Raw genomic sequence first — 21,219 nt, 5'->3', positions numbered from 1 at the left:
TTCGTTCCTTTTTATGGCTGAGTAATATTCCATTGTATATATGTACCACAACTTCTTTATCCATTCGTCTGTCGATGGGCATTTAGGTTGCTTCCATGACCTGGCTGTTGTAAAGAGTGCTGCAATGAACATTGGAGTGCATGTGTCTTTTTGAATTGTGGTTTTCTCTGGGTATATGCCCAGTAGTGGGACTGCTGGATCATATGGTAATTCTATTTTTATTTTTTAAGGAACCTCCATACTGTTCTCCAAAGTGGCTGTATCAGTTTACATTCCCACCAACAGTGCAAGAGGGCTCCCTTTCCTCCACACCCTCTCCAGCATTTGTTGTTTGCAGATTTTCTGATGAAGACCATTCTAACTGATGTGAGGTAATACCTCATTGTAGTTTTGATATACATTTCTCTAATAATTAGTGATGTTGAGCAGCTTTTCATGTGCTTCTTGGCCATCTGTATGTCTTCTTTGGATAAATGTCTATTTAGGTCTTCTGCCCAGTTTTGGATTGGGTTGTTTTTTTGATATTGAGCTGCATGAGCTGCTTGTAAATTTTGGAGATTAAATCTTTGTCACTTGCTTCATTTGCAAATATCTTCTCCCATCCTGAGGGTTGTCTTTTGGTCTTATTTATGGTTTCCTTTGCTGTGCAAAAGCTTTTAAGTTTCATTAGGTCCCATTTGTTTATTTTTGTTTTTATTTCCATTACTCTATGAGGTGGATCGAAAAAGATCTTGCTGTGATTTATGTCAAAGAGTGTTCTGCCTATGTTTTCCTCTAAGAGTTTTATAGTGTCCGGTCTTACATTTAGGTCTCTAATCCATTTTGAGTTTATTTTTGTGTATGGTGTTAGGGAGTGTTCTAATTTCATTCTTTTACATGTAGCTGTCCAGTTTTCCCAGCACCACTTGTTGAAGAGATTGTCTTTTCCCCAGTGTATACCCTTGTCTCCTTGGTCATAGATTAGTTGACCATAGGTGTGTGGGTTTACCTCTGGGCTTTCTATCTCGTTCCATTGATCTAGGTTTCTGTTTTTGTGCCAGTACCATATTGTCTTGATTACTGCAGCTTTGTAGTATAGTCTGAAGTCAGGGAGTCTGATTCCTGCAGCTCTGTTTTTTTCCCTCAAGACTGCTTTGGCTATTTGGGGTCTTTTGTGTTGCCATACAAATTTTAAGATTTTTTGTTCTAGTTCTGTAAAAAATGCCACGGTAATTTGATAGGGATTGCACTGAATCTGTAGATTGCTTTCGGTAGTATAGTCATTTTCACAATATTGATTTCCAATACAAGAACATGGTATATCTCTCCATCTATTTGTATCATCTTTAATTTCTTTCATCGGTGTCTTATAGTTTTTTGCATACAGGTCTTTTGTCTCCCTAGGATGGTTTATTCCTAGGTATTTTATTCTTTTTGTTGCCATGGTAAATGGGAGTGTTTCCTTAATTTCTCTTTCAGATTTTTCATCATTAGTGTATAGGAATGCAAGAGATTTCTGTGCATTAATTTTGTATCCTTCTACTTCACCAAATTTACTGATTAGCTCTAGTAGTTTTCTGGTGGCATCTTTAGGATCTCTATGTATAGTATCATGTCATCTGCAAACAGTGACAGTTTTACTTCTTCTTTTCCAATTTGTGCTCCTTTTATTTCTTTTTCTTCTCTGATTGCCGTGGCTAGGACTTCCAAAACTATGTTGAATAACAGCGGTGAGAGTGGACATCCTTGTCTTGTTCCAGATCTTAGAGGAAATGCTTTCCATTTTTCACCATTGAGAATGATGTTTGCTGTGGGTTTGTTGTATATGGCCTTTATTATGTTGAGGTAGGTTCCCTCTATGCCCACTTTCTGGAGAGTTTTTATCATAAATGGGTGTTGAATTTTGTCAAAAGATTTTTCTGAATCTATTGAGATGATCATATGGTTTTTATTCTTCAATTTGTTAATATGGTGTATCACATTGATTGATTTGCATATACTGAAGAATCCTTGCATCCCTGGGATAAATCCCACTTGATCATGGTGTATGATCCTTTTAATATGTTGTTGAATTATGTTTGCTAGTATTTTGTTGAAGATTTTTGCATCTATATTCATCAGTGATATTGGTCTGTAATTTTCTTTTTTTGTAGTATCTTTGTCTGGTCTTGGTATCAGGGTGATGGTGGCCTCATAGAATGAGTTTTGGAGTGTTCCTTCATCCGCAATTTTTTTTTTTTTCGGTACGCGGGCCTCTCACTGTTGTGGCCTCTCCCGTTGCAGAGCACAGGCTCCAGATGCACAGGCTCAGCGGCCATGGCTCACGGGCCTAGCCACTCCGCGGCATGTGGGATCTTCCTGGAACAGAACACGAACCCGTGTCCCCTGCATTGGCAGGCAGACTCTCAACCACTGCGCCACCAGGGAAGCCCCCTCCACAATTTTTTGGAAGAGTTTGAGAAAGATGGGTGTTAGCTCTTCTCTAAATGTTTGATAGGATTCGCCGGTGAAGATATCTGGTCCTGGACTTTTGTTTGTTGGAAGATTTTTTTTTTTTTTTTTTTTTTTTTTTTTGCGGTACGTGGGCCTCTCACTGCTGCGGCCTCTCCCGCCGCAGAGCACAGGCTCTGGTCGCGCAGGCCCAGCGGCCACGACTCACGGGCCCAGCTGCTCCGCGGCATGCGGGATCCTCCCAGACCGGGGCACGAACCCATGCCCCCCACATCGGCAGGCAGACTCCCAACCACTGTGCCACCAGGGAAGCCCTGTTGGAAGATTTTTAAGCACAGTTCCAATTTCATTACTTGTGATTGGTCTGTTCATATTTTCTATTTCTTCCTGGTTCAGTCTTGGAAGGTTACACCTTTCTCAGAATTTGTCCATGTCTTCCAGGTTGTCCATTTTTGGCATAGAGTTGCTGGTAGTAGTTTATTGGGATGCTTTATATTTCTGCTGTGTCTGTTGTAACTTCTTTTTTCATTTCTAATTTTATTGATTTGAGTCCTCTTCCTCTTTTTCTTGATGAGACTTGCCAATGGTTTATCAATTTTGTTTATCTTCTCAAAGAACCAGCTTTTAGTTTTATTGATCTCTGCTACTGTTTTCTTTGTCTCTATTTCATTTATTTCTGCCCTGATCTTTATGATTTCTTTCCTTCTGCTAACTTTGGGTTTTGTTTGTTCTTGTTTCTCTAGTTCCTTCAGGTGTAAGGTTAGAGTGTTTATTTGAGATTTTTCTTGTTTCTTGAGGTAGGCTTGTATAGCTATAAAGTTCCCTCTTAGAATTGCTTTTGCTGCATCCCATAGGTTTTGGATTGTCATGTTTGCATTGTCATTTGTTTCTAGGTATATTTTGATTTCCTCTTTGATTTCTTCAGTGATCTCTTGGTTATTTAGTAATGTAGTGTTTAGCCTCCATGTGTTTGTGATTTTTATGTTTTTTCCCCTGTAATTCACTTCTTATCTCATAGCGTTGTGTTCAGAAAAGATGCTTGATATGATTTCAATTTCCTTAAATTTATTGAGGCTTGATTTGTGAGCCAAGATGTGATCTATCCTGGAGAATGTTCTGTGCACACTTGAGAAGAAAGTGTAATCTGCTGTTTTTGGATGGAATGTCCTATAAATATCAATGAAATCTATCTGGTCTATTGTGGCATTTAAAGCTTGTGTTTCCCTATTTTCATTTTGGATGATCTGTCCATTGGTGTAAGTGAGGTGTTAAAGTCCCCCACTATTATTGTGTTACTGTCAATTTCCTCTTTTACAGTTGTTAGCAGTTGCCTTATGTATTGAGGTACTCCTATGTTGCATGCATATATAATTGTTATGTCTTCTTCTTGGATTGATCCCTTGTTCATTATGTAGTGTCCTTCCTTGTCTCTTGTAACATTCTTTATTTTAAAGTCTATTTTATCTGATATGAGTATAGCTACTCCAGCTTTCTTTTGATTTCCATTTACATGGAATATCATTTTCCATCCCCTCACTTTCAGTCTGTATGTGTCCCTAGGTCTGAAATGGATCTCTTGTAGACAGCATATGTATGGGTCTTGTTTTTGTATCCATTCAGCAAGCCTGTGTCTTTTGGTTGGATCATTTAATCCATTCACGTTTAAGGTAATTATCGATATGTATGTTCCTATGACCATTTTCTTATTTGTTTTGGGTTTGTTTTTGTAGGTCCTTTTCTTCTCTTGTGTTTCCCACTTAGAGAAGTTCCTTGAGCATTTGTTGTAGAGCTGGTTTGGTGGTGCTGAATTCTCTTAGCTTTCGCCTGTTTGTAAAGCTTTTGATTTCTCCATCAAATCTGAATGAGATCCTTGCCGGGTAGAGTAATCTTGGTTGTAAGTTCTTCCTTTTCATCACTTTAAGTATATCATGCCACTCCCTTCTGGCTTGTAGAGTTTCTGCTGAGAAATCAGCTGTTAACCTTATGGGAGTTCCCTTGTATGTTATTTGTCATTTTTCCCTTGCTGCTTTCAATAATTTTTCTTTGTCTTTAATTTTTGCCAATTTGATTACTATGTGTCTTGGCATGTTTCTCCTTGGGTTTATCCTGTATGGGACTTGCTGCGCTTCCTGGACTTGGGTGGCTATTTCCTTTCCCATGTCAGGGAAGTTTTTGACTATAATCTCTGCAAATATTTTCTCTGGTCCTTTCTCTCTCTCTTCTCCTTCTGGCACTCCTATAATGAGAATGTTGTTGTGCTTAATGTTGTCCCAGAGGTCTTGTAAGCTGTCTTCATTTCTTTTCATTTTTTTTCTTTATTCTGTTCTGCAGCAGTGAATTCCACCATTCTGTCTTCCAGGTTACTTATCCGTTCTTCTGCCTCAGTTATTCTGCTATTGGTTCCTTCTAGTGTAGTTTTCATTTCAGTTATTGTATTGTTCATCTCTGTTTGTTTGTTCTTTAATTCTTCTAGGTCTTTGTTAAACATTTCTTTCATCTTCTCGATCTTTGACTCCATTCTTTTTCCGAGGTCCTGGATCATCTTCACTATCATTATTCTGAATTATTTTACTGGAAGGTTGCCTATCTGCACTTCATTTCGATTTTTTTCTGGGTTTTTATCTTGTTACTTCATCTGGTACATAGCCCTCTGCCTTTTCATCTGGTCTACCTTTCTGTGAATGTGGTTTTTGTTCCACAGGCTGCAGGAATGTAGTTCTTCTTGCTTCTGCTGTCTGCCCTCCTTCTTTCATTATTTTCAATATATAATCTGAATAAAAACTGTAAAAAAAAATGGTTCTGAAGAACCTAGGGGCAGGACACGAATAAAGACGCTGATGTAGAGAATGGACTTGAGGACATGGCGGGTGGGAAGGATAAGCTGGGATGAAGTGGGAGAGTGTCACGGACATATATACACTACCAAATGTAAAATGGATAGCTAGTGGGAAGCAGCCACATAGCACAGAGAGATCAGCTTGGTGCTTTGTGACCACCTAGAGGGGTGGGATAGGGAAGGTGGGAGGGAGACATAAGAGGGAGGAGTTATGGGGATATATGTATATGTATAGCTGATTCACTTTGTTATAGAGCAGAAACTAACACACCACTGTAATGCAATTATACTCCAATAAAGATGTTAAAAAAAACAACAACTGTATTACTCATTCAAACAGTTTCCAGACAAGCCCCCTAACCACTCCCAAGACTTCCAGATTGTTGTGTTTACATGTCTCCTATATAGAAAACCTGCATTAGCCACAGAACAATGTTAAGGCTAACATAAATGAGCAGAAGAAACAATTCCAAATTATTAAATTTTTATAAACATTTAATATAATGAGTAAAACCTATTTTCTAATAGGCAATGTTAAGCATAAAATATTCTTCTTGGTAAATTCTATATACCTAAATATGAATTTTATAACTACGCCTGCCATGTAGGCTGACATTAATACCATCCTTTACTGAAAAAGCACAAATAAATGGAATTAGGTATCTCTACAAGTATGCTGTAAGCCCAATATTTCCTGAGGAATGTTCTGTATACATGGTCAATAAAAACAATATTATGCAGTTCCTTTTTCTTTGGTAAGTTCATTAAACACAATAGCAATTTAAGGGTCTAAGAGCCACAGTAAAGATATCAGCTAGCCACGTTTAGTTCCAGTTCCAATGCTATATAGGTGAAGAGGCATTTTCAATGCCTAGGAAAAGAAAGTGGGAAAGGCTGTAGAAGAGATAATTCTATTTTTTTTAGTGGGATAGTTTCCCTAGTGACACGCTGATTAAAACACTATTCTTTCTGGCCCTTATCAGGGACAGTTATAATACCCCTTCCAATAAACACAAGAGTCAACTGAGAGAGAGGAATTTTCAACACCTAAAGAGTAAATTCAATCTGTATGAAATTAGTCCTGCCTAAGGCCAGTGTGAAAGTCAGCCATCCATTCTGAAATAAGGAAACTGTCTCCATATCCAGGAAGACTCTAAAGTTCGGAGTAAATCTCACTGTTTTAAAATTGTGGTTTTTTTCATTGTTTCCTCAGCCATTCAAAATTTAAATATATGTATATAGAAACAGATAAAAAAATAGGTGAAAGAGTTCACAAACAGAATAGAGACAGTAGCAGAAAATCTTATATGCTAGGAATGAGACGAGCAATTGCAAAGTAATCTCAGGAATCCTTGCAGCATAATTCTAGAACATGGGCACCCTAGCAGAGAACAATATGTTTAACAAGGAGCCCAGTAAAATATAGTTGACCCTAAAACCACATGGGTTTGAACTGTGTGGATTTTCAATAAACATGTACTATAGCACTACATGATCCCAGGCTGGTTGAATATGAGGATGTGGAACCTCGAATATGGAGGGTCTGACTATAATATACTCAGATTTTTCACAGCTCAGGTGTCAGTGCCCCTAACCCCCACACTGTTCAAGGGTCAACTGTATACACATAAATGAGAAATAAGGAATAACTGAGATTTTTGCCTCAATCGTTAGAAAATATACTGATGTTTGTACAAACAAATAAGTTATACATGGATTTAACTTAATTTCCTAGTAAGTTCACAGAGTTCAGCTTTGTTATGATTCTATTTCTTAATTACCAGGGTTTCAGAAGTCTAGGTTAGAGGTTAGCACACTATGACCTATGGGAAGATATGGTCCACCACTTGTTTTTGTAAATAAAGTTTCACTGGAACAAAGCGGTACCCATTCATTTTATTGTCTGTGGCAGCTTTCCTACTATATTAGCAGAGCAGAACAGTTGCAACAGAAACAATATAGCCTGAAAAACTAAAATATTTACTATCAGACTCTTTACAGAAAAAAATTGCTGACCTCTGTTCTCCCATCATTAATTTGGATGTGATGGTTGAACCTCACAATTTTGGAGTCAAGAAAGAAAATGAATTTTTCTTTGTCCAGTAACTCAGGAACCAATTACATAACTTTTGACTACATGGAAGCTTCCTCTGAAGTTTCATTGTCAGTTCTTACATGTGTTAGTCTTACTTATGACTTCCTCTTACATAAAACAACCTGTCACCCACTATAGTCATTCTATAAAACTTCAGTTCTGATCAGCAAAATTTCATGAGTTTCTACTCCTCCTTAACTTGAAAAGGGCAAAGAAGCAAATCCAATTAAGAAGACAATCATTTGTCTTTTGCGCTCATGCTCATCAACTATTCTTATTAGTTGTGTACCATAGTCCTCTATTATCAAGAACTTTTATTTCACAGGTGTGAATACTTGTACAGACAATTAACTATCATAATTATAGTAACTAGCCAGGTAGTCAGCAGCAAAGATAAAATTTCCAACTAATTTTCTCAATTTGTTACCTTCTCTGTGTACCTATGCTTATGTTGCTGCCTCCGGTTTAATCCTCTAAATCTTGCTCCATTTTCTGCTATATGAAATGTCCCTGTGCTCAAACAGGGGAGAAAAAAAAAATCATCAAATTTGTATTGAGTCTTCTGCTATATGTGCCTACCAGATGTCTCACCATGGAATTCCACAGATCACCAGGCTCACTGTTTATATTTTCTAGGCATGATGCAGATGCTTCAGAGTTTACTATAAAGCTACGAGTTTTCAGGTCATGCAAAGGAATACATGCAAGCAGAAGAGCACCAAAGGACTTTATGCATAACAATACTGGAGGAAGCAATGGGATATTTTTCAGCAACCCTCTGAAAATTAAAAATCTACTGTAACAATTATACTTATGTAACCGAATAAGAAACAAGAAATAATATTTTAAGAGTTGATTTTAACTGTTGCCAAAATTTTAGGCTAAAATTTACATGCATTTTCCAGCAAGTATGTGAACGATTTTCATTTTACAAGATTAACTGCAACAACTAATATTTCAGTATATTTAATTTTTTAATTGAGAACTTTACAATTACTACAATGTAAGTTACCTGCAGTCTAGCCACATAAAATATAGCTTCATTAAGGATAATAATAAAATTGAAATAAACCAATAAAACTTGCTTGTATTAATATCAGTTAATATTAATTCTACAGTAAAAAGCAAGAATCCCATAATATTTCTGGGACTTTCTTCATCCTGTATATTTTGCCAAATGTTTTCTCCCTTCACTGTCACTGTCATAATGCTCCTTCTAGCAAGATTTAACTTAAATATTGTTTTTCTGTGGAATTTTCCTGTGCTCACATTGACAAAAACATTCACGAGTCCTACAGAAGTCTGATAAAACTTTAAGTACAGCATCCATTCCACTATACATCGTGCCTTATTTTTAAATCATCTGACAACTAAGTAATTTGACAACTTAGATTGTAAGCTCCCTAAGGGCAAGGCCCACTGTCTGTCACCATGAGACATACAGCTAGATACAGAGCAGTAACACAGTAAAAGAACCTGCAAGGGACATGATTTTAACTTGACAGAACAACAAATACTCACAATAAAACAGTTTGCATGTTTGCAGAACCAGGAGGAAAAAAAATGTTTCTAATGTTGAATTAATGTGAAAAGAAGACATAATCTATTATCACATATATCATAGTTTTTATTATTCAGTCAGATGCATGAGGAAAACTCCAAAATGCATGTAGTCTCTCTCTTCAAAGTTTTTTTTTTAAATCAAATCACTGTCTTTTAAAAATATGAATAATTCTGTAAACCAGGATTTACCTTCCTGAGATATTTTATATTTCAATTTTAAAGTACTCAAAAACGTATCTAGAGATGCAGTTCTGTCATTTAAAGAAACAGTTTTCAAACTTAGGCAGAAGTGCCTTATGGTACCTCATTCTCATCTTAGTAAGTTTCATATATGTCTCTTAAAACACAGTAACAACTAAGATTCAATGTAAGATTTTGTATGAAAAACAAAAGGTTCAGATTTTTTTTTAAGTTTAAAATGTCGTCCTAAAATTGCTTACATTTAACATAATCACAATGCTTAACACATAAGAAAACCACTGACCACTTGGTCAATTCTAAATTCCCTAAAATAGTACTAACTAGCAAAACCCAAAATCTAAAAGGGCCCCACATATTTACTTATGTCTTAACAGTAGCTTCCTTCTTTTTGACTTTGCTGAATTTGTGGGAATTTCCTCTGAATCCTATATGGTTCATAGAATTAATATAGTTTAAGATTTTCCTCCATGCTATAGCTTGTTCAAACTCTATCCCCAGTAATATCTCTATATTTCAGATTAAAGCACTGCTTTAAGTGTAGTCTTCTACTCTGTGGGGATAAAAATAATTTTTATTGATACCAACTGAATCACACAATCTCTGATCTACAGATCTTTATATTGCACTCTGGTATTCAACTCTACTGTAAGCAAAATGAAACATCAAACCCAGTTTCAGCATGAAAATAGAATATGTAATCACATTCATGACTTATCCTTTGGGTTAAACACCATCTTCTGCAGACCCCTCTATCAAAATACAATCCCATGCACAGGCCAGTCCTGCAAGCATGTCACCTGTGCAGCCATGCTTAGAAGGGTCCCACACTTGGTTTAATGCTCTGATATTGCCATCATGGAATCCTTATCAAGTTCTGAACTAGGGACACATTCTTAAAAATTTTCAAAGTATGCCACAAATTATGGAGCCAGTCCTGCCCCTGAGAGTGATAACATATTAAATAATAGTATAAATTGGTCTATGAATGATTTTCTTAAAGTCTGCAGGGAATTACAAGATCAAGAAGAGAGACACCAAATGTCTACCTTGCAGAGGTAATAATAGGAGGAGGAAAGAAACCTAAAAGGAAAGCTACATGCACAAATTAGCTCATTTTTTTGATTTAATTATAATATATTGAGTATCTTCTAAGTGCCATGTATTGTTCCAGATGCTGATATTACAACAATGAACAATACAGAGAAAGTCCCAGCCTTCATGGAGCTTCCACTCTAGGGAGGAGACAGACCACAACCAGGTCTGTCTGTGGTGGATAGGGAACAAAAAAGGGGAGTGTTTTGGATTTAATATATCTCCTTCATCTCGAGCACTGTCACCTTTGGTAACCAGACAAATAATAATGGTTAAAAAACCTTAATTATTACAACTAAACTTTTATTAATAAGAGGCATTTCTTAAGGATTTTGTGCTTTTCTGATCATCTTCTGGAATTTTCCTTTTAAGATTTTTGGAAATTTCATGAATCAATGCTGGTCATTTACAATACAGTTTCAAATAGGTAACTAACTAGTGTATATAAAAATGAATGTTAGGACTCATTTTGTGAATAATTATATAATGCTCCTTTCTCCTCTCCATTCTCTGCTCCCTCTTTTGTCTAAGTTTAATGGTATATGAACTGCACTCCCATCAGACAAGTCTGTTTAGATAGGAGCACTGATTCTTTACATATAAGTTTTTGTCATCGGTTTCAAAAACGAAACAAGCAAACAAAACCAAGCAAACAATGAAACAAACAAAGCAATGGTCATAATTCAGTGTAGACCATCTGGAAAATTGTCTCTCATAAATAAGGAAAAATGATCATGGATTTTACAAAATTGTTCTTACTCTTATGGGAAACATCATATATGGGTGTCCCTAGCATGTTGATGGAGGCATTCAATGGACATCTGTTGATTGAATAAATACATAAATGAATGATGACTGACTGAGCATATCAACAGCTTTCCTTAGATATCCTCAAATGAGTCCATCTAGGGATAGCACTAATTTTTAACACAAGTTAGATAAAAAATAGTTATTGTGGTTTTGTTTGTTACCTAGAAAAGGACATATTTCCAAACACAAGTACCTTTCATCACCCTAGAATGGAATATCCTTTAGAAATAATGCAGAACGGTGAAAAGTAAGCACATTTGGTCAGCCTGAGGTATGGACCATATCCCTTAAGGAGTAAAATCAATCCAGCATGCATTGCAATTTGGAATCATGAAAAGACACAAAATCTCAGGTCAATCTGTTAACATACAAGAGTCAAAATACTGCCTGACTGGAAAGGAGAAGCCAACCATTTAAATTCCCTCAAAGCTCTGTGATGACTTAGATGGGTGGGATGGGGGTGGGAGGGAAGTACAAGAGGGAGGGGATATATGTATACATAGAGCTGATTCACTTCATTGTACAGCAGAAACTAACACAACATTGTAAAGCAAATATACTCCAATTAAAAATAGCAAACAAACAGAGTATGTCTGCTATCTACATTTGTGCTCTATGTTTTCAACACATGTTATTCGCCCTAGGATTATATAAAAATCCTAAATTAAAATTCAATCTAGTAACAAGCTGGCAAAACAAATAAAGCAACGTTGGAGTTCTCCAGATGCATACTGATTGCAGTTCATAGAATCACAGGGCTTTAAAACATCCTAAGAATTAAGCTAATATGTCCTCCCATACCAAAATTACCCTGTAATTTTCCTTATCCGTAGACATTCATTTAATTGAGAGAAAATTGATAACATATTTTTGGTTTTAACCTTAATAGAAGAAATTTCACTCCAATCTATTTTTATATTTAGCCATTCTCATTGTGAAGAGATTCTATCATAAGGTTCTTGAAAGAGTCACACCTGATTACAATTTTAACATGTTTATCATTGGTTTTTGTTGGTGGAAAATACATTTCTTATATTCCTTATATTTGAATACTCAAATTATCTCTCGGTATTTTCTTCTATGGACTAAATAGCTTCTGCTTGCTTCACAATTCTGAAAATTGTCCTAATTCTTTAGCCATTTGGTGTTTAACATTATTAATTAACATAATTTTAGGCTTTACAGAGAATTACTAGTTAATAATTTAAAAACTGGTACCATTTAACCCAGAAGCCTATACCTATCATAGACAACACTATTAACTTTATTTGCACTATTTCTGTAAAACCTCATGTAAATCTAAGTCAAATCTAAGTCTAAATCAAAACCTAATGTAATTCTAAATCTAATCAAAATCAAAGTCCCTTAACATATTTATTGGGCATTCGGAATGTTAGGACTTTGGTTTCAGGAAGCTTTTTGAAAATTAGAATGTTCTTAGCTTGGCTGAAGACTATTTTGTTTTACGTAAAAAAAGAAAATTATTCTCAATGTGAACATCTTTTGAATCATAAATATGCTTCTTACCTGTGCTGCTGGATATATTAACATCAATACTGATATCAGATATTCCTCCTCCCTTCAGAGATGCTACACATGTGTATGTCCCAAAATCCGTGAATTTTAAATCAATGATGTCCAAGTTTGTCGTTCCCGGGGAGACATCTGGATCAGTCTGCGTAATAACCATCCGTTCAGAACTTCTTAATGGACGACCATTTTTAAACCAACTAAATGTTAACTCCTCAGAAGGAACAGCTTCTACTTGGCAAGATATTTTCACCTCACGCCCAATCTGGATGTTGTCATCTTTGTGATAAGGATCTGGTGTGATCCAAAATCGTCCTTTTTTTAATGCTAAAACATAAAAATTTCGTAAGTTATTAGTGTTATTTTCATAATGTTAGGGATGCATTCACTCTAGGTAGTCATCTCTGGGCTGAAATAAAGTAAAACAAAATAAAGTAAAATGTACATATGTTTTTTCAGTTTCCAAGTAGTGTGCATATTAATAAACCTCATTTAGGTAATTTAGAAATAATCTAAAGACCTAAGTCACTTAGACACTCTAAAACTGATTTTTATAAATTGGTTAATATTTTCCAATAATATAAAAAATGCTTTAAATCTATATATGATACTTAAACATTGTTGCCATTGAATTTTGAACAAATGATGAAACGTGTTTATATAAAGTCATTAGGTATTAGAGTTAAAAATAATTATATGGATCATTAAGTCCAATTCCTTACCCATGTCATACTTTAATTATGGCACAATTTCCCAAATAACTCAAATATTGCACAAATTTCATATTAAAGAAAATTCTTCTAAGATTGTATCTACATGCTGACCAAAACTAGTTTGGTAAAAATTCAGTCAGTTCATATTCATGAGGTATTTTCAATAGTAGTGAAATAACCTGAATTGAAAGAAATACTTTTTTCAAAAAATTTGCTATGATGGCTCTATTCCACCATTCATAGATGTCTCCAGTAGAAACTGTTTGCTGGCTATTTCATGCAGATGGCCAAAAGAACCTCTTGGCAGATGGCTTGGAAAACATGCTGTGTTTGTATCCTAACAGCAGTGCTTTCTGAGTCTAAGGTCAGTGCTGTTCTCACAACCTGTGTCAGTGATGATAACTACCAGAAACTGCTGGGGGAGCATCTATTGGCTTCTTAAGGGCTCCAGTTCTGAACTCTGAATGATACCATGTACTCAATTTGGAATAGAGTTTGTTCCTTTTTATGGCAGTTATACTCATATACCCATCTTTCTCTTTTCCAACATCCTACTCATGCCCCTCTCCTTTAACATCACCATCCCTATATGATGAAACGTAGCATATGCAGTGAAACATAATTATCATTCACTTTTACAATTAAACCTAGATATATGATGACACTGGCAAAAGTGATGTGAATTTAGAAGACCTGAAGATATTGGAGGCCTTCTAACTGCATTCTGGGTAAAATTTCCTCAATTTAACTTGATTTTCCTCAGTCCAATAAAGGCCAGGAAATACCATGGAAATCTGTAGAACTATTTAAGAATGCACTAGAGATTAATACATTTTTAAATCTTAAAAAAATTATTTTAATTTTCTTTACTTTTCAGTCTCAAATATTTTCATCTGCTTTCTTGTTTGCATCTTAATAAGGAGAGAGAAATGAGTATCAAAAGCAACATTTATATCATTCTTTTTATTCAAGAAATATTTATAGGGCTCCTGTTCAGGACTAGGCACTAGGCAAGGACCTTATAACATGAGATGAACAAAACAGACATAAACTTGACCCTCATGTATGCCAAATTGTGTACTCATAACTTATAGTCCAGTTTATCTACCCAATGCATATGATACCTATGTCTAAAAAAAGATATGAAATGTTTTATAAGTTTGAAGAATTCTGAATCTCAGAGGAGAATCCTCCAAAATATTGTTTAGAAAATGCACAAAGCTTCAGTCTTAATGAAAATACCGAAAGACAAATATCACATTCTTATATTGTTGTTTGTTACATCTTCCAAATGCAACTTATGAAACTTATTTATTCCCAACCATAACTTTATCAGTATATGACTTTAGGATGAAATCAGGAGAAATTATGGCATTCTATTATGTACAGTCATATATTTATATTTTAATAGGGTGCTGAAATATATGACTTTATATCTAGAAAAGGAAATGTGCTGAAAATGTCCATATCTGGCTACTATATTTAGTATAATATACTGTGCACATATAATTCAAATGCAATTAAATTTCTGTAGCACATAGCAAATTATAAGATCATAGAATGTCCTTTACTTTTTTTTAACAGACCTAAAAAAACAGTATGTCAAGGAACATTTACTTTTGTTAGCATTCATAACATTTAAATGAAAGTTTCCTTTCATTTGGTAAGAATTTTCCTTATCCTGTTTCTATAGAGAAATAATAAAGCTAAAAAAAGTTAAACAGACGATTCATATTTTTCAAAGATAAAAATTTTGTATGTATATGTGTAATAGTTTCGTATGGGGGTACATTTAGGATAAATTCCACTCCTAAGTTATATGTTGGTTGTCATATACAAATATGACAAAAAACTCTGATGTTTCAGTGATTGAAATTTATTGACTAGGCAGCTTTTGTTTTCTAGCTTTGTTCTCTATACAGTGACATATTAAAGTGATATTGATGTTGAGAGAACTGCAAATTCATCAGACAAATTAGATTTAAACTACGAAACAATTCAAAAGCCACTGATAAAAAAACAAGAGATCGATATCTATGTTACATATCATGGACTGTTTTATTCATGAGAAATAACTTTTAAAATCCAAAGTAAAAATATTTTAAATATTATAAATCTAATAATCAATTCAGAAATAAAATTAAATATGATATGTAACTATATTTTTGATAGAAAGCAATATAAGCAAGTGGGCTTTTAAGAACGAACTCATTGCCACAAATATTTGTTGATCTCAGTATCAGACAATTCTATGATTTGGCCAAAGTCAATCATATTAGTCTTTCAAATGACATATTCTGAAAAGGAAAAGAGGGACAAGTCAGTCTAGCAAGTGAGCTAAAGATAGGGAATATCAGAATAAGTAGCATGGATCAACTGGAGAGCCATCTCTTTGAGTTTGTTTTATGTTACTCCATAACAAAATACCTGGTTTTGCATACTGAACAGAAATGCTCTAAGGAAAAAAAAAAAAGTGTGTGTGTGTGTAGCCATCTGACAGTTAAATTTATTTAATTTTCTAATTTATTTTGGCTGCTCAGAAAACGAAGAGCATAGCTCTGCTAACTAGGCACAGGTACATTAAGAACTTGAAAGCCAATTCTAGTTTTTCATTTCTATGTGGTCCGATATGGGCAATCTAATTTTTATGGGTCAAGTGCATCATTTATAAAAATAGGAGGTGATTGTATTATGCTCCCTCTGAGACCCATTGTGAGAAATAGCTTATTAACAATAGTGTAGCGGTTTGAAAATATGAAGTGTTTAATATAATCAACGGGGAAGCAGGTTTCTTCGTTTATAATTAAACACTCTTTTCAGTGAACAATTTATCGTACTTCATGCAATGTTAAAATCATTTCCTCCTACCAGTTGATTTCAAATACTTAAAATCAATCTGCGATTAGTACCAGAGTATAACAGGGGTCCAACAGGCATAACAAGACTCTTACAGAACTAAAGAAATTCTATGGAAAAAGAGAGGAGAAATCCCTTTCCCCAAATGCCATTTCTTAGCCTGAATATAGAAAATCCTGTAACACCAACCTGAGATAACATTAGATTTAGCTTAATGTATCTTAAATTGTGATGGATGAACCTCAGAAGGTACTTGTTTAGTCTGGCAATGCATGTAAAGAACTGGCATCAAGCTGAGCCTCTGTTCTGGATAATCAGCTTAGAAACACTGCAATATAACCCATAGCCTCCTTTCATAATATTGTGAGAACTGAATGCAATTGGCTCACGTTCACTTTTGAGAGGTTACTTGCCAGGACATTCTAATTGCACTCACTAAAGTCCCTCTACTTTGAGATTTACAAAGGTGTTCTGCGAATAGAATGAAACTAGTGTATAAATGTAAGGCCACTGCAAAGATCTGGGTAGGGCTTGCTGCGGACCTTTCCCTAGAGAGAAAAGTGGATTTTTGCCTATGAATGACCAAAGTTCTAAGCATAGTTCAATTATTTAAAATTAGATTACTTCTTGAGTTTATCCTTGAGCTAAAGACCACTGGCTTTGGAGAAGTCTAGGCTCATGGCTTCCAGGAATACAATATGCAGATAAAGACAAAGAGGAGGCTGTGAGATTGTGTCTTTCCTATAGCTATAGATTTAAAATGATAAAATGCACTGATTGTTTGTCAGATGTTCCATGAATTATACAACACATAATAGTCTGTATTAAAATAAAATTTGTAGATGGAACAAAAATAACATTAAATTAAATGACATTTTTTAAATGTTTTAAATTTTAATGACAAAGCATCTCTTTGGAGAGAAGAAATATCAGGTGTCAGCTTCTGAAACTCTGTTAAGAATGTATTTCAGAAGGATGATGAGACACAAACTGACCACTGACCACCATTCCAAGTAGATAAATTAGTTAAAAATCTCCAAATATATCACTTCTTACAATCTCGGTAGGATTCTGGTCAACATGAAACACTGGCAAAATGTTGCTAAGAATGAATCTAGAAATAATTAATAGTGTAATCAGACAAATAAAAATTGATTTGCTATTCATGTATTCTCTGTTAAAGACAATAAAAATATCTGAGTGAAAAAAGTATTTGGTAGTCGTACTGGATGCCAACTGAATAAAGAGCTGGAAATATATTACATCAGCAAAGCAACTTGAGATAGTAAATGATAGTATATAGATATAACCTGTCCTATTATAATTAGATGCTTATCTTACTCCTCAAGGGGACTGTGAATACCTGGGAGTGGGCCCATGCCTTACTCTCTTTTTTGTCCCTAATCCTGAACCTGGTTCCTTGTTATAGTTGGTATTCAATGGTTTTCTTTAAAATCAATTAAACTTGACAAAGCACTAACTTTACAGATTCTAATTGTTTCCATTCAGTCTGATATGTCTATGTTAACTCTGTTTCTGTTTGGTAGTCTTATGTTCTGAGATGCATGGGGGGGAAACAGGATAGAGAAAAAAGAAAAAAAAATGATGTCTTCAAGGATTTAAGGGTTTTGTTTTGGGAGCAAAATATATTTGATGAACTAACAGTATTAACATTGGGATATATGTGAGGAAGGGAATTCTGTACAGAAAAACTCAGAAGACATCATTCCATCATACCTACTGACTAGCTAGCTTTGTGTCCCAGTTATATAATGTGCCAGGGACATCAGCTATCAAACAAGATATCAGTTACTCATCCCTGCTTTGTAAAGGAGACTGAATTTCATGCAAAAGGGCTTGTTCGCATGCTTTAGAGCTGTTGATAATTATTTCTAAGGAAATATGGAAGAAGGAAGAAAACTGATATCTAAACATAGTTATATTATCTAAAATAGCATTTGCTAAAACCTGTTTCAGAAAAATGTTAATAGGAATCATATTAAAAGAAAGCAGAACAAACAGAGTTTGAGGATTGACTATGTAAGTAAAAGTTCGTTTTTCTGCAGAACTTTTCAGAGCTTTGAACGTGCTCATATGCACATTGTAACATTCCTAGAGGGGCCAATAATACTTAACAAAAAACTCTTTATTTGTGGAATATCTTTCAGGACTAGTATCTCACAGAATAAAGTAAGAGAATTTATTAGTTGATGAAAATCATTGAAATGACTTTAAAATTAGACTCCATTCTTTTTTTTTTGAAAGTTGTTTTTTTTTAATCAGCCCTATTCAAGTCACTGAACGTTATGCTATTTTTTTAATTAATTAATTTATTTTTATATTTATTTTTGGCTGCGTTGGGTTTCTGTGAGAGGGCTTTCTCTAGTTGCCGCAAGCGTGGGCCACTCTTCATCGCAGCCTCTCTTGTCGTGGAGCACAGGCTCCAGACACGCAGGCTCAGTAGTTGTGGCTCACGGGCCCAGTTGCTCCACGGCATGTGACATCTTCCCAGACCAGGGCTCGAACCCGTGTCCCCTGCATTGGCAGGCAGATTCTCAACCACTGTGCCACCAGGGAAGCCCCTAGACTCCATTCTTGATGTTTTAGTCATTTCCATTATGAGCATCACAAAATGATAGACAAGATACAACTCTCTTGTGAAAATAAAATTTATAATTAAAAAAACTAAAGGACGGGGAAATGCCTAATGGCACAATGAATTTATAGAATATACTTCAGAGCCATCTAATAAAGCTATCTGCACTAACAGCAGTGTGGCTCCTTCCTTTCCCAAACAACCAGGATTTCTTAAAACTGAATTAACAGTTTGTTCCTATCTTGGAAATGCACATTTTGAAATATGCAAATAGCATGAAAAAGGAATTAAATGTATTAGCATCTGTATAATTTGCAATTATTGATATAAGCTAGAAAGACTTTAGCTCAGTTGCTTGAGGAAATAATAATAATATTTATTTATATTTTATGTTGTTATAAAAACGTATTTAAAGTATTATTATGGGAAGTATTAAAACTTCTAGAAGATGGATATGAGGAGGAAGTTCTTGTTTTTTCTTATATACTGTTCAGCATTCTTATATTCACTTCCCTTTATCTAACAACACCAATCGCCAACCTATAGTCTGAATAAAAGTTCATTAATAATGCAAGAACCAAAAACTCATTACACCCATTTCCTAAAAGTAGTTTAAAATAGCACCCCTGATAATTTGAATGCAGAATTAAATGCTTAAAGGCAGTTGGGGTTCTGTTTAATTGTGAAGTATCAAGGCTCTATTTATCGTGAATTTACTCAAAGCTAATTACTGCAGTTAATCATTCAAAATGTTCAAGCAAAGTATGGTTGAATTTTTGTCTTTTAATGTCCTTGCTCAATAGAATAACCGCAGGTAAGTATTTTGAGTAGAAATGAAAGGAAGAAAAAATCTTTTAGGGGGGCATAAATTTTGCTTTTTGATGTAAGCCCTTCTTTGAGAGGTGAAAAAGAAGTAGACTAAATTCATATTATTACTACCATCATTATTATTTTGCCATTCTTATTTCAGCCCTATCTTAAGTAAGGAGTAAATATATATTAGTATAAATTATCGAAGTGTCCATATAATGTCATAAATAGAAACAAACATTTTCATAGTATGGCTACTATGTTAATGGTATTTGACATAGTATGTCTTAGCACTAGTTACCTGAATAGGAGAATATTAATCAGTAAATTTACGTATCCTATGTCATTAAAAATCAGTAGGTATTTTGAGCTCACCTTTTCTATCAAATTAAATATATCCCTTCACTATGAGAAGAAGAACGAGTCCAGGATGAGTTATATTTTTTATTTGTTTTTAGACTTAGGACTAGAAACAGCTATAACATGAACTGCAGCTTAGAAAAGCCTGTACTAAACATAGTTCTTCTGAAGTCTTTTTGAAAATAGTACATCCTTAATATTTATGGAATTGATCATGTAGTAGTGAAAACTGGATGAAAATAATGAGACTAACAAACTAAAAATCATTCTTTACTTTTTTTGCTTTCCTTATTTTCTGTCTCAAAAGCTGTGGACTTTCTCCTTTCCAAAATGATCCTGCCCATCTGGCAACCTCTCTCCCTGTACCCTGATGACATGCATTCTTTTGGTTATCCACTTTCTTTTGAAGTTTCAATATTTTCTCTTTCATATGCTATTTAATTTCAGAGTAGAAAGTTGTTAGGTCACATCTAAACTTAGAAGACATTCCTTAACCCTAATAATCCTACAAATTATTTGCAGCATTTTTCTTAAAAAAAATAGTGAAACACCAATTGCCTCCTTGTGTCATTATGCACTCATTCAATTTGACAGTTCACACCTTGGTTTTCACCGGTGCTATTCTGACACTGAAGTCTCAAAGGTTAGCAATAACCTCTTACTCAGTTAACACAAAGATATTTTCCAGTTCTTCTCCATGTTTATATCACGTGTATTTTGCACTTCATATCACTTTCCATTACTGATTCTTTCTTCCTTCTTGAAAATTCTTTCTACAGACTTCTATGACTAGGAAAATGTAATATTTAAGGAAATAAATTAGTTTGACTTTGCACATTTGCATCACAATTGTCATGACACACTTCCTAGTTCCTTACTTCATTTGAATTTCATCATTCAAACAGTAGTTGTAAAGTCAGTCTTTGTTGAGAAAGAAAGGATTTTTATAAATTATTTTGTCATAATTGCAGATCACAGAGTTTTTACTTAATCTTCTACCTTCCAATTTGCTGCGCATGTTTGGGGACATGTGATCATTGTTTGTTTTGTTTCTTGACACACAAAAGATTGCAACATATTCAATTTAAATTAAAATAATTATTTAATCATTTGAATATATTATTTCATTTTTAATATTAAAAAGCAAGGAAAATAACCTAGGTATGTTGAAAAACCAAATGAAAAATATCTGTACTCACTAGGAATTTATAAAAATGATCTTAACTATCTTATCATATTTTGAGAGGAGCTCAAGTGTCAATACCAATGACAAAAACCAGCTAAACATTCCCATCAGTTGTAGATTCAATTGTAGATTCCTTCTCTG

The 21,219-nt window shown here is 34.6% G+C and overlaps 1 protein-coding gene across 1 annotated transcript in view; it reads right to left on the bottom strand.

Moving 5' to 3' along the window:
- Positions 1-21,219, bottom strand: part of MDGA2 (MAM domain containing glycosylphosphatidylinositol anchor 2) — a gene marked incomplete at its 5' end in the record, with an annotated part of 828,838 nt that overhangs the window by 220,749 nt on the left and 586,870 nt on the right. The window contains one exon of the mRNA XM_082649132.1: positions 12,555-12,884. Within this exon, the coding sequence (XP_082505258.1) occupies positions 12,555-12,884 (330 nt within the window). The remainder of the gene's footprint in view (positions 1-12,554; positions 12,885-21,219) is intronic.

The sequence above is a fragment of the Grampus griseus genome (assembly GCF_964374135.1).
Source record: "Grampus griseus genome assembly, chromosome: 2".
Lineage (NCBI taxonomy): Eukaryota > Metazoa > Chordata > Mammalia > Artiodactyla > Delphinidae > Grampus > Grampus griseus.
This window is presented reverse-complemented; position numbering and strand designations above follow the sequence as displayed.